We start from the raw sequence: 15,034 nt of genomic DNA, 5'->3' as shown, positions 1-15,034 counted from the left end.
TTCAGTGAGTTTTTATTAATATTTGACTCCTACCTACTTAATGTTTAAAGAGTTCAGCACATAGGTACCAAGTAAATTTATGAAAGCACCTATGTATTGATGGTTAAACTGCAGAATCACGCTTTTAGTTGGAATCTCCGATCGTATTTGATTTTCTTTCAGCTGACTTAAACATGGCTCGAAATTATCTCAGATTATTATTCACACAATGCAAGGAAATCACTAAAGTTTTCAAAAAATGATGTTTAGTAGTTTTTTGTTTGGAAAATGAAGTATGATGGGAAGTCAGCAACGCCACTATCTGAAGTACAGGCTTCTGCAGTTTCATTGCCAGTACATGAAGGAATCAATGGCAAATAAGTTGTTTATGAAATTAGCCATGAAGTTGATTATTTTCTGCTGAACCTAGTCCGTTCATGTGATTCAAAGGCCCTGTGCCTGAACAATCTTGGTGAACTAATGATTCTGAATCCATGTATTTACGGTCTTGATCTTCATTTTGGATGTACTTCACTGCGGAATATCCACTGATAGAGCTCGGTAAATTATTTTTTGAGGTGGTTTTCGAGTTAGTAGATTCAATAAATTATAGAATTTTTAATGTTCCAATTGATCCTGTGCATAGGAATATTTTGCCTAAGATTAAGCTCAATAGCCACCTTCTTGCAAAGGTCAACCTTCAAAGAAAACTATTCTGAAGAGAGGCAGGTACTTTCAAAGAAAATCATACTTTGAATTTGCAAAATAATTCTAGGAGACCACTCGAGCGAACACCAAAAATATTAAAAACTGGGACAGTTTTTCCTCTTTGTCTGAGGGATGATTTCTGAATGCAGAGATGTCAATGGACTGATGGAGCTCTCTGGGTAATTTGGACGGAAATGGAAACGCACAGAGTTGGATTAAGTTTGAACTGAGAAAGACGTTTGAAATTTCATGCCTCTATAAGACTCAATTTAGGGACAGAGTTGTTTTTTATACTATGTTCACTTTCAAAATATTTTTTCTTAACTTTGAACTTGACATGAGAAAATTTACAACTAATTTAGTTCACAAATATATTTTTTCAAAAATGCAACTTGACGCATTTCTGTCCACTCTCTGTCCACCGCAAGTCAAAGTGGTTCCCAAGTGCATTGCAAAATTCTGACTTCAAAGCAGCTTTTCGTCTATGAAAATGTGCTCATTTAAAATTATTATGGCTGCAAGAAAAAAAAATTTGAATGCCGAAAAAACATGGAGTGAATATTTCAACTGTTCTATCTTGTCCGAAAAGGAACACCTTCAAACTATGCCAGTATAAGAGAATAATACGAATATTTTGAAGAAAAGAAACAGATATTTGAGAACAATATACACGGACGTACTTGTACTAAAAGGAACTAAGTGCATATGGTTTGCATGCAACAATGCACCACAATTATTTTCAGGGCAAATACGTTCATATTAACGATATATGGAGACTTTAAAAACTTCACTTTAGCCACATTTAATTCATCTGACTATTTTTCTGAGATGCTGAGAAATTTTGCACATTTGAAATAGTGTAGTTCAAATAGGAATCAAGTAGGTTGTTTCCGATGAGTTCGAATAGAGGCTTGCGATTAATAGTCATTTTGCACTTTTCAATGAAAACAAATTAGAATATGGTTGTGTACTATCCTCAATATTAGCAGAACTGTTTGTAACAAGATGTACTAGGTACATAATTCTGACGAAGAATAAAAAAAAACCCGACTTGGACTTTGCAATGGTGCACCTACTCATAAATATAGGCTTGAACACTCTGGATTAGATTCGGCTATCATTACAAATACCGTCATTCAAATTTTTTATTGATACATACAGTCCTATAAATTTCTCAACGTTATGTAGCACTGTAGGCTACAGAACCATCTTGAAAGTCCTCTGGTAACACAAACTTCTGTCTCTTACAAGTATGGTCAAATGAAAAAGTGGCGATTTGATAGCAAAAACTCTTGATCCTTAAATTATTACTCCATGATCTCATACTTAAAATCTGAAAAATGCTCAAGGTCCATGGTAAGAACCACTTTCCCAAACACACCCATCAATATTCGTCAATTCTTGCACAAAAGAATGGGTGTTTTTTTTTAATTTCAACTGATTTTTTTTTTAAATTATAAATTTCACATTATTTTAAAAATAAATAGGTAGATGTAGGATTGGCGATGAAATTATCAATGTCTCTCGACTTTGCTGTTTCAGTATTTCTAAGAACATTTTATTTTCTCATGAGAGAATTTTTGCAAGAATTAGTATGTATACAAATTTCAGCATCTATTCTTCGAACAAGATAAAGAAAAATCACTAAAAATTTCTGGAAAATTCATGCAACGGTTTTCCTATAAACAAACAAAATGTAAGTAAGAAATACTGACACACAGCAATCGAGGTACGTTTCTTGCTGCAGAAGATGACATATTTGTTCAGTTTTGTATGACCTGTGGACACACTAAATATGCAACAAAACTGTACATAAATAGTGGCAAAAAGAATTAACAAAGATATTCAAATGTGCACTAATTTTAATTATGTACAACAACTCTGACAAGAATAAAAAGTATAAAAAGTTGAGCGACCGCACATAGCACAGGTAAAAAACATAGCTGTAAAAGATTTGATAAGTGCATCTGCCTACTGCCTGGCGCATTGTAAAGTTTGAGCATTACAAGTTTCTGTTCTTTCGGCTCATTGGATGAGCAAAATTCTTCACCTGACGAAAACTTGGCCTTTTCCTCTTTCCACGTAAGTCTATATTTCAGAGCTGTTATTATCTTGATCTAAGAGTGATTCTCTACTTTTTGGTTTGTCACTCAAAATATGTACAAGAAATACAGATATTCTTGGAGAAAAGGGAGACAATGTTCAAAAATTCAGGCAGAAGGCTCAGACAATGTCAAAACTAACTAGTCTGATCTGAAAGAATCATCTCAAAGCATGACCCAGTGAATGCGTGAAGCAATGCAATGCATTTAGACACTTCCTGACCAGCAGTGTATGCAAATACTGCATAAAAATTCTAGAATCAGAGATTGACTGCGAAAAGTTTTTGTTAGCCTTCGAATTCTTAGGAGCCTTGATCAGGACCTCAATTTTCAGGCATTGGGCACGAATTCTCGTATGCAAATAGCGCAGAAAATTTTGAGCACAGAAAGGAACTTTACTGAGCCTACTCTTGATTCCCACTCTGCAAGTCATAATTGAATTGCTGAGTGTAAAACCTATCACTAAGAAGGACAAAACTTGAGGGAAAAACATAGATTATTAGAGCTTGCTTCAGATGAGGTGGCAGTTGTTTACTTCCCGTTTGCAAGAAACTGCATTGCAGTTCAACGATGGCCATTGAGGATTAACGCCAAAAACTCCGCTACCATGCTTAGAAACATACTACTGCGCGTTATAAACAACAATAAAAAACGCAAAAGTGTATTGCCTTCAGAAAATACACTAAAACTGCCAGCTCATCTGACGTAAGTTCAACTAAACTGATTTTTTTTTTTATTATGAGAGGATTCAGACAGGAAATTACCTGTCTCTTACTATGATGAACTAGAGACACTAAAAGGAATTATTTTTCACGGCAACTATAATGGTGGATAAAAACATTGATAGGAGCATTGATAGAAGGAAAGTCGGACTAGGCGCAAAATCTTCTTAAGTCGTAACAAATAACACAAACCATGATAAATTTTACAGATAGCACCAAAAATTGTATCATTACTCCTTCCAGCTGACTGATGATACAAACAAGAAATCTTGATAAGACAAGGATACTGACTACTTCCAAGAAAAGGAACTTACCATCGATAAGTAAACTTGAAAAAATTAAAGTACAAAAGTGTCAAATTTTAAGATTCAGGGAGGAGGAGGATTGTTCGAAGAGCCAAAACGCTTGGGACAAGTCACTGAAAAAGCGAAGGGTCCTAACAAATTTACAAAATAGAAGTAACAACAGAGAGGTTGCGATTTATGAAAATACAATGTAGACAAGGAGGTCGAGTCCTTGAGCTTGCTAACGCTAAAACATCTACTTAATTTTGGAAGTCCATTGTCTGTCATGGATTGTATACCTCCATCATCAAAATTATTTGATACGATATTGTACCAAACGAAAATTTTCAATCCAAAATGCAGGAAAACTGAAGAAATCTCATCAAACTAAGAGCGAAGAGACTAAATTGTTAAGAACTACAACGCTTCGTTTCTTCTATTTTTTAGCCACATTTTGCGGTTTAAAATTACTCTTGCGCGTCAGAGTAAGCATTTACTAAAAAATCATACAATTCATTTCATTTTTTTTTTTTTTTTTTTAAATGTTGATGATGAAGTACAGAAAAAAATGGCACTCTATGATGGTGCGGAACAGACTTGTAAAATGCATAAAACTGGAGGAGATTTTTCTGCACAAAATGTGGCTTTTTCTTCAGAAATCTAAATTAACTGAGTAACTTTGACTTCAGTATTACTAGCTAGGGTCATGGTTAATTTTGTTTTGATTATTGCTGAGCAAATTTAAGGAAACATCAATTGTACATCAACGCTAATGCTAGAGGCAGGAGGGACAGACTCCTAAAATTCCAAAACCCTGCCTCTCTACAGAGAGAAAGGAAAGAATCCTTCGAAGGCTCCTCAATAATTTACCCTGAGGATTTCTCCCCATCCAGACTGGAGGAGATGAAAATCATACAATAAATGATTCAGCCCTATAAAAATTTCTAAAACTTCACCAAAAATTGAGACTAATAAAAGCAACGAATGTTCGTTACAGCAGTTTCTTCAATTTCTCAACCGAGGTTACATTTAATACAATTTCGGATGAAAAGTATATCCTGAACGTATGTTTGCAAGTCTAGCCTTTCTATAATTGATTTTTCAAAACTAGGTAAAGAAATTCCAATTTAGAACTTCATCTGAAAGCTTCATACTTTGTTTAGAATTGAAAAAGATCACAAAGATAAACATTCTTTGTGGTCCTGCAAATGTTTTGAATCTGACAAGGTTACCAGGACAAAATAACCATTAACACTACACACTACTTAACTGACAAAACATAACATGAAAAATTGAAACAAAAAATTAAAGAAACAAAAAGATAAAAAATTGAAAGTCACCGGTAAAAAATGATCCTGAGGGACCTTGAACACTTTAAATGACGTTACTATTGTACTACGTTTCGAATTGGTAGGTACTCGCTCATGTGCCGCATGGATACAATTATGTATCTCTTTGCTGTACGGCGACATCTACCAACAGACGCAGCCGCTTAAACTGATCGTCTTCCTCGTCTTCAATATCACCAACAGTCACTTCTCGCCCGATCGAATGTGCACTCCAGAAGTCTGGTTCGGTTACTGGCCTTGGCCTGGAAAGTGGGAGAAAAAAACAGATCAGAGAGTGCAAAGAATTTGAAGCATGTAGGCGAATACACGAACTGACATAACTGTTCATAAATACTATGAATTTAGGTAGAGGAGTAATTAACTTTAAATGTTTAGTCATCTTGTAATCATCTTAAGTCGCTTTTCATGTGAGCTGAAGCTTACACACACCAAAAAAAAAGAAAAGGAAAACTGGCAACTGACACAGTTTTACAGAGGAAATATTGGGTCTGCTATCGTAGCCTTCTTACTAAGGGACCTCTAACTCTCAGAAATGAAGAAAAACTTAATGAGAGGTAGAATAATGCTTGACACTCTCAGGGAGATCTGTCATTGCCATCATAATGATTCGTTGAAATCTAAAAGGCAAAGAATTGAGATTTACTTTTTGGAGGAAAGAAGCTCCTCCATGGCCAAGATAAAGACATCTATATTGATATCTGACTAAGTTTCTAAAGCTGAATTATTACCCTTTTTTTCATTTTGTGAAATTATTTTTAACCATTAAAGAGACTGGATACTGCTCAGCTTTTGCAAACTGATCATTTTTCCATGAGGGCTTTTGCAAACTGATCATTTTTCCATGAGGACTTTTGCACATTAGACAGTACTTCATTCACAAAAAACTTGACTCTTTCCTTGGCATTCTCAAGATTTCAGTTCTTTAATATCAGCTTGATTTTTATTTCTTTTTGATGGAAATAATATTTAAAATCATACAAGACTATCATTCATTATGGAAAAAAATTGAATAGAAGTTTAATACCTTTTTAGACTAAATTGATGAATTATTAAATGGACGGTGTTAAGCAGAAAGGAGCCAAGCCACATCAGCTAGTGTCACATTCAATTGGGCAATTCAATTTTCTACATGAAAACGGTTGTGCGGATTATGTTGCAAATTTCAGTGAATTTTTTGCACAATGCGAAGTAAATTGTTTCCTTAAAATTTTCAAAGAATCTGCACGAACGTTCCTTTTGAAAAAAATAAACTGCCCAATTAAATTTGGCAATGGCGGAGTGGCTTAGTTCCTTTCTGCTGAACGCGGTCCAAATTCCAGTCCATAATAGGCAAACACCGTTAAAATCTGTAATTTACTTACAGTTTTACATTAAAATTCACACTGTTTCTGATATTCTTTCACTTAGGAATTTTTCTCTTATAGACAATCAGTGTTCGAAACTCACATTGGAGTTTCAAGAGCCATGTGGCGCATCAAGGTAGCTTTTTAGGGGCCATTAAAGATTATTTAGGGGCCAAATTGACTTTTTTTCTATGTATCACGGCGCATTAAGTAACAAGTTAGCCGCGAGATGTTTTAGTTACAGAACTAGTAGCTGTTACTTGGGGGAAATTTCGAAAAATCACCGAACAGAAAAACTATGATTTTTTTTTAAAGGGGGGGGAGGCAATTTTTAGGGGCCACGATGGCGCAGAGCCTTCATTTGTTGGGCGCCATGACCGATTTCTTAGGCGCATTTGGCGCCTGTGAGTTTCGAGCAATCAATTGGTACTTACGGAGAGTGGTCGGGCTGTGAACTTTGGGAGAGAAAAACATTGGTTGTCCAAGGAACTATAGTTGCCGGTTCTTCTTCACTGGGTGAGTAACTACTTTCATAGTCAGGACTAGCAGGAACAGAATGATGACTGGATGAAGAACTCCCGGGTTTCTTGCCGCGTCGGGTAATAGTGAAATGCTGAGGGTCATGACCATCTTTCTTTATCATTTCTGGCAGAATTCTCCGGCGAGCATTGATAAACCAATTGCAGACCTATCACAATAGATTCTAGTTAATACTTATTGTAGAAAAAAACAGTCAATTCCTGAGTGAATTTTGATTTTGAAAACTCCTCATATTTTTCAGGACACTGGCGTATATATTTTAGCTTATTTCCTAGTTCTTCAAAGTGGCTAGTGAACACAAAAATAAATCTCATGCCCCGGAGCACAAAAAGATCAGAGAAAAAAAATTGGACGACAACCATTTTTAACGCTACATTGATGGCTAAGTGTTAAGAACTCAAAGACAAGGAAACTTCGAACCTCCATACCTTCTTGCTTTCATCTTGGTCAGCTCCAAACTATTTTCCAATAATGAGAAAAACATTTCTAAGTCTTGCAAGCTCAAAACAAAAACCAAGCCAGGGTTTGCATTATTTTGTCCATTCCCCCTCCTTGACTTTCCTTGCTTTCCCCTGACTTTTTTTGCTATTCTGAAGCTCAAAATTTCCGACTTTTCCATTTGACAACACTAACTTTCGCTTTGCTATGGACAAAATTTCCACTTCTGGAGATTCAAATGTGATCAGATCTGTAGAGTGGACTCGTCTTCCAGGAAAGAATTTTCCACACCACTTTGCAAAGGCAAGGAGGAAGAAAATCTGGATATTTTGGCGCAAGTTGATTCATTGTTTTCTGTAAATCCTCAAAACAATGGACAGTAAGGCGGTACATTATTCACTTTCCCATCGCTATCCACTGTATTCAGAATTTTGCAGAAAATAATTGCTCATGAACAATGAAGGGGTAAGGGACTTATCATCCATTCATTTCTTTAAAAAATCCTTAGACTTAGAGGTTTTTGATTCATCAGTTTTCCTCGCTTTTTTCGTAACCACACGACAAAAAAAAAAAAATCCTATGTTATTTCCCAATTGGACAAGAAACTTTTGTCAACAACCGGTTGCGGAAAACTACGAGCAGCTATCAGCCAATCGAAGGCATCTCTTCCCTACTGCTGAAAATATAGGGTGTCTCACGACCTCAAGTTCAAATTAAGGTTCTTCTTCTTTCTTTGATCTGTACAAACTATAGTAAAGTCTAGCTGTATTACCTCTAAAAAATACTTTGTTCTCTAAGAATTCGTTTTCCAAAAGGAGGATGGAATGATTAAAAATAATTACAATAAGCACCTCCGTTTCGCAAGCCCAGAAATTAAATGAGAGATATGTTGTTTTCCATTAGTGCAATGAAAGTCACAGCCGAGACGATAAATTAATTTCTTTTCTTTTATAAAAAGACAGTTTCAGTGTCAAAATGAAGGAGTACCAACAAAGCACAGCATGATAATAAAAACAGAATAAAAAACTGCGAAGTAGGTATCATTTTTGCTGAATAAGTTTTAAATTTTATGCGTATTAAATTACCTGCAATATTGTGAGATTGGCTTCCTGAGCAAGTAAAGCCTTCTCAGTATCTGTCGGATAAGCATTGAACCTATGGTCGTACAGCCACCTGCGCAAGATCTTGACTGAATGCTTCGGTAGATTACCTCTTCGTTTACGTGGTGACGGACTGCAACTACCACTGCTGCTCGATGTATTCAATTTTCCACTGGAATGATTGCTTGAGTAGAATTCATTGTCTGAACTTGAGTTTTCTGCACTACTCCATGAGCCAAACCTCTCATGCCCTAGGACAGAAATGACACCCATGAGTGAAGAACGAAGCTTCAAGGATCCTTAGTTTTGTTAAAATGATCGAGTTCTACACCAGATGAATTAACACCCTTTTCCAGGCATCTACTATCTTATTCATGTGTTTTCTGATTAGATATTTTGTATCAATCAGTGAAACAGCAATAAAATGTATAAAAATATTGTGCTTCTGCACAAGATTATTTATTTTTCTGTTTTTCTTCCGAAAATACAACTTTTAAAATTATTTTCAAGCATTCCTTGTAATAAAAAATAAGTAGATATATTTCAGTTAAAAAAATCCATGAAGAAAAACTAAAAACAGCGCTTGGACAGCATTTTGCAATACAGAAATGCAATTTTTGGCTCATCCATAAAAACACATATGTGCATAGGGAAACTTATGGCGCAAAAGTTGTTTGTATAACTAGCCAGGAACAGTGGTTCCTAATCGCAAAATGTGGTCCACTTCAGCTTTAGTTTTTTATATGAAACGTAAATAACTGGAAAAGAAAATGACAATACTAAAGGAAATTATGTCGCTTAGTGAGGGAAATGAAAAATTAAAGCGTGTAATTAGATCTGAGCATGCATTTTGACAGCTAAAATTGAAAAATGCGTATCATAGAATGCAACATAGTAAGTCTCAGCACTCGTTTTATTTTCTGAAAAGAAAACTAACCAGCTGTTTCCATTCAAATTTGTGGATTTTCTTCACTCTTTTTAACAAAAAAAAAAAGAAAAAAAAAATTAACTAGGTAACATTACCGGGAATTTTGTTTCATTTTTCTTGAAGAAAATAAAACAAAATTGGGGATTTTCAGACGTTGCAATTAAGATACGCAACTTTCTAATTTAGCCATCAGTATACTCATAACAACAATACGAGGAAAGAAAATCTGAAGGTCAGCAGACACTAACCCATGAAGGGGAATGATTTGTAGAGGGGTACTGAGGCATAAAAAAGTGAAACACGAAGGAATTTACAGAATGCTGTCTCAGTGCATGAAAAGGGTGGGGATTCGTGAAGAGTAAATATAAATTTTTGAAAAAAAAAAAAAAAAAAATGAAGCACAGGCGATGGGACAACCAGGAAGTGCAGTTTGCTGGAGCCAGCAACGAGAGGAAGGCAGAGGTATGCGGGGAGGGGGGGAAGGGAAGAGCAAGAATAGACACGTGCTATTTAAAGAAATGTCACTAACACATTGTGCACCCAAAGTGGGCTACAATCAGACTCCATGCCTTGCCAAAACTCAGCTGCTGGGTCAATACACTTTGTCACAGCTCATAGTGGCCACCTGTCCTCTCTTGTCTTTTCATATTTTTGTCCTGAGGTTCACTAGTAGGTATAGGTAGGAATACGTAGGTATATGTAGATTTGCAGGAATCATAAGGTTCCAGCATTCTAATATTTTTGCAGCAGTTATAACGAATTATGCAGAGCACTTCCAAAAGAACATAACAATTTAAGTTGAATCTATTGCAGGAGTAAGCAAACGTTAAAATATCAAACACATTCTGCTAAAATACCAGAAAATTATTGGTAAAAGAACAGAGTGATTGTGCCCTCAGACAAATTTCAGCTGTTCTGTTTCAAAGAATCCAATCACTTATGCAAATCCTAAATACAACTAAAAATATGTATACGCAAAAACAAACCATTAGATTCGACTAACCGAAAAGAGTAATATGCGTTTGCATACTTTCGGCTTTGAAAATGGATTCTTTAGAAAAGATACTCCGCTGAATTGTGCTATAAGGAGTGATAGATCAGTTTTTTAGCGACAATTAAAAATGAAATTGATGATTATGCAAAATTTGTCCGATATCTCGATGTTTGTTTACTTCCAGTGTAGATTCACCTTGGAAATGATTCTTTCGTAAGAGTTCTGTGGACTTGAGGTGATAGGGAGGGGGAGGAAAAGCAGTTATGTCCATAATTTAGTTACTGTGCTAATAAAAGCAATTAGCTTCTTGTACACAAGAAAATTGAAATAAGGCGAGAAAAGAAGTGCGTCCGTCCCAGTTTTATTATCTCTTGAACGTGGTTGAGCTAATTTAATTATTAAAGTTTTAAGGATTCTTTTCCGGTGGGTGGTTTTTTTTCTCTTTTTCTTTTTTAATCAATTATTCACACAACATGCAATTGAAGTGCTGGAAGCAGAAGAAGAACCTCTTAATTATTGCAGTGTCTAGGAATCTCTTTTAGGTATTTATCTTTTAATCTAATGAGAGATAACAAAATGTACAACAAAGTAGGCATTTTGTTCAAACTTTCACTGAATATTCTCTATGATTTTACAATTTTCTAATCGACTGATTCCAGAAAAATCGACCATTAGTTTCTTCTAAACCGCACCGCAACTGAGTAGTGCTTTATCTGAACCCAATGCTTCAATTTTTGTGCTTTTTTCCATGTGAGTGGTGGAATGAAAAAACTGATGCAAGGAAGAAATCGACCACACAGTCAATGCAAGATTTTTTTTTCTAATTAAACTGTGTATGCTTTTGAAACTCCATGTTTTTCAGGATCCAACTTTCATCATATAATTTTTCCAGTTGAAAAAGAAGAAAGAAAACTTTCGAAGACAATCTTTTGGAAAGGGTCAAAACACAGCTTCAGAAAAAACTACGATGTATCTGTTTAAGATAATAACATATTGATACAGAAGTCCAAAAAAGGGCCCATATTAAGCAACCAGTTGAGTATTTTGAAAAGTAGGTAAGAGCTGCACCACATGCAAAAGTGCGTTTAGTTCAACTTTTGCCTCTTTATCTATTCTTAACAAATTCACCAGGCGTTATCGAATAACCGGGCAAACTGCCAAACTCTCCTTCTCTCTCTGGCTCAAGAGACTGAAGCCGTCAGCACATTCTTGACTAACCGTGTTTAATGAAAACGTTCTAAATGTCAAGCTCCCGGACACTTAGAACAATTGAAAGTGCCTTTATCAACGCACCTTGTCAAGAAAATAACTGAATTTTGAAATCATTGAAACATGAAGTTTTACACTTGACACAGACGAGATTATATCAAACCTACTATGAGTCTAAATTGGACGAATTTAAGTGGAATTGCCCAAAGTATATGAGACGCTACCCAATTTCCTCTCATATTTTATTTTTTCAACAGAAGTGAAAAACCACTTTGACCAGAAATTTTATGAGTACCTGTATTCTTCAAAGGCCAGGGGAAATGTGCAGACAGTTTAAAAGCATTTTGTTATTTGGTTCTCTGTAAAGAAAAATAACATTTGGCAGGGATTTGGGCAACGTGAAATACAGATAGGCTGATCTGGATTAAAAACGTCCAATTGCATTAAATGAAAAAATAATAATAAAAAAAAATTGATCAAGTTTGTTGGCAAGAGACAAGAACATTGAATTTTAGGTAAAATTTTGCAATCTCTTCTGTGACTGTAAGACAGGAAAGGACCAAAAAATACGATTTTTAGGACAGTTTTTTTTTTATTGATTCTGATTAGTACTGTTTATTTTAAAAATTATGACTAGTAAAATTGTGTAATTTTGGCGGGAAGAGTGCAAACTGCAGAATGTTGGCAGCATCATAATGTATGTAATCTTTTTTCCCTTCTCATGAACTTCCAATTATGGAATCTGCAAGCAACTCAGCTATGCATTTTTTCATTGTAAAAAATTCAATTTGACCTATTGGTCTGTCTAAATATACATCGTAATACATTGATATTCTATTGTTCCTTTGGATGGTTAAATGAAGTAAATTAATATGAAAAATAGACAATAAGAAGCAGAAAAATCAATTTAACTGACTATTGCTTTAGGTAAAAAAGAAAGAAAGTTCCAGTTAAATTGTTGATCTCAGTGCAAACAGGGAAATCGACAGTAAACAAAATGATTTTGTAATTATTAAAAAAGAAAGGAGGTCATCTTGGGGATTTCTCCATGGTGATTTGCTTTTTTAAAGAATGCCGTTTCCAACTTCCAGTTTGATATTACCTTGGGCACTTAGCTCCTCCTTAATCTGTTTTGCTCGAGTCATTATAAAAGTATATGATTCTTAACAAACGAAAAAAAAACCTCCAGTGCCAATATGTAGTTCTCTTAATTGGTCAAAATATTTCTTTTTAGTGCAATGACTGTTTCTTGATATAAAGAGAAAACTGTGTTGCGGAAATGACTCCGAAATCATAATATTCAGAAAAGTCCGGCAAAAAGAAGGGCAGCACACTGAATTACCAACTAGGTAAGCTTTGTCTCAAGCCAGTTAGCAGGTCTCATCTCTATACGGAGACTTCACTACATAGAGAGGTGGACTCTTCTCAAGAGTATGCGTAGGATTGCTGAAAGTTCCCACAAGGCGACCATACTGGTGAGACAGCATTTTTATCTATGACCAAGATTCCAAGTTGTCTCATGGAAAAATGCCTCATATTACCGCGAAATACCTGATTTCAGGACAAAATGTGCAATAAGTCTTTTTAAAGGGATGAGAAGAAAAAGAAAATCATAAACTACGAGCATTACCTCTATTGCCGCATTAATATTACGGCTTACTATGAGCTTGTAAGTTTATACTAGGCGACACCTGTTTGTGTTCCTGGTGAAACTTTACTGAAGAAGAGATGATTCAATTGAAAAATCTGGCAGTATGCAAGCTTAGATGGTTTACCTGATCGAGAAACTCTGGAAAGTCTTGTTCTATAGCTTGGGCTGTTATCTTGGTGGATTGGGTCGCAAACAATACGGCCATCCAAGATGCTCATGTTAAGACGTTGATCTTCCTAGGCCTGTAACCTCGTTGCATACATCTGAAAAATGCGGATAAGAATTACTAACAAGAGGAGAAAGAAAGAGTAAAAAAAAAGAGAATTATCATGTGAGGATGTGAAATGTAATGTTGATCGCAACTATCCTGGAAATCAAAGTAATTTTTGATGATAGAAGACTTGCATTTAATGTAGACCTAAACACTCTAATATATTCTTTTTTTTACACCTGATTTGGCAAGTTAAGTCAATCAGAAGCAAGTGCGGTATTTCCAACTTATAGTAAAACGTAAATGTAGTAGCTATGTTTGATACTTGGAGTCTCATGGGGAGATGGCACCTTCATCCATGAACAATTATCCGCGTGAGTTTCTAAATTTCTCCTGTCAACTTTCTGCCGCCAAAACTTCTGTTTGCTTTGATATTTGTAAGTAAAATTTATGACCAACACTTCTCTATGCTCTGGTATCGAGGCCTCAGGACTACAAGCAGAGCTATGGAGGACTATGGTCATATTTCGAATGAACTGTCACTCAGATTATGAATTATAGAAAGAATATAAAAGTAAGCTATCTACTTGTGAGTCAGTGATATCACACTGTTGAATGGTTGACAATTGAAACAGAGAGGATCAAATTACATTCATGGCTACTTCGATAGGTAGTTGAATGTAAGATGGCTTCATAAGAACTGATGAATGCAAAGTGTGGTGTAACACATACTTCAACCTTTTGGCAGGGCATACACTTGGTAGTTGACTGAGTAAATACTGACACCTGGAAACTTTGACAAGTTCTTGTGCACTGAGTCAGCACTCCCCAACTGCCACCAGCGGAAAAAGTAAACCCAGACTGATTTATCAAACCAGGGCTGCATTGCAGACAGCTAATTCTATCAGAAAAGAGAGATATGAGAAAAGCAGATGTTGACTTACGAAGCAAATTAGATTGGAATTGTGTGAATATACTCAGAATGTAGCGTCAGTCAAGTTTCGTCGTGTTCAGGAAAACTGCTGATAGCCAGGGCGATAACGTTCAGAGCTTCGCCGAATTACGATATGAACTGGTCTTGCGAGGATGCAGAGGACGAATTTCAGATCGCGAACTGACTTGAGAAAATTCAATTTACCTTGTTCATTGGAAATTACAAGCAATGACCACACGCGAAAGCCGCTCAGGTGAGAAATGTCAATGTGACATGCGGGCCGAGCGCACAATAACACCGTTTGACACAAGAGGATTTGATTCAATGTGTACGGGATGATTAACCCGTGGTGGTTCAGTTAAAATCTAAAATGATGAAACGCAAGTCTCTCGATGAACTGTTACGAAATTTTAATGAAAAGAAATTTCGAATTCGGCAGCACGTGGTGATAACCTCGTGAATAACACAAATTAGTGGTTCGTTCAGCGAACATCCGACAGACAGCAGCACTGCTTTAGCTGCTCACTTTTTCCAAATATTCC

At 35.8% G+C, this 15,034-nt stretch overlaps 1 protein-coding gene across 2 annotated transcripts; it reads right to left on the bottom strand.

The window, feature by feature from the left end:
* Positions 1-2,531: 2,531 nt before the first annotated feature.
* LOC109031366 (homeobox protein TGIF2LX) lies at positions 2,532-14,975 on the bottom strand. 2 transcript variants are annotated; one of them, XM_019042838.2, is made up of 5 exons: positions 14,503-14,975; positions 13,472-13,610; positions 8,551-8,816; positions 6,922-7,175; positions 2,532-5,386 (listed from the first exon to the last, which is right to left on the bottom strand). In XM_019042838.2, exons 2-5 carry the CDS (start codon positions 13,563-13,565, stop codon positions 5,239-5,241), a joined length of 762 nt encoding a protein of 253 aa, XP_018898383.1. In that variant the 5' UTR covers positions 13,566-13,610; positions 14,503-14,975; the 3' UTR covers positions 2,532-5,238. The 2 variants fall into 2 exon arrangements, with proteins under 2 accessions (XP_018898383.1, XP_018898384.1); XM_019042839.2 differs by having other exon boundaries at positions 14,697-14,975.
* Between the last annotated feature and the right edge of the window lie 59 nt (positions 14,976-15,034).

Source organism: Bemisia tabaci, chromosome 6 (genome assembly GCF_918797505.1).
Source record: "Bemisia tabaci chromosome 6, PGI_BMITA_v3".
Classification (NCBI taxonomy): domain Eukaryota; kingdom Metazoa; phylum Arthropoda; class Insecta; order Hemiptera; family Aleyrodidae; genus Bemisia; species Bemisia tabaci.
This window is presented reverse-complemented; position numbering and strand designations above follow the sequence as displayed.

What these genes read in the sequence shown, in the direction of transcription:
- LOC109031366 (XM_019042838.2), bottom strand. Translation starts at nt 13,565, where the DNA reads ATGAGCATCTTGGATGGCCGTATTGTTTGCGACCCAATCCACCAAGAT. An exon ending in TTCCAGAGTTTCTCGATCAG is followed by an intron (nt 8,817 to 13,471) that starts GTAAACCATCTA and finishes TTTCTGTCCTAG; the next exon opens with GGCATGAGAGGTTTGGCTCA. An exon ending in CCAATCTCACAATATTGCAG is followed by an intron (nt 7,176 to 8,550) that starts GTAATTTAATAC and finishes CTATTGTGATAG; the next exon opens with GTCTGCAATTGGTTTATCAA.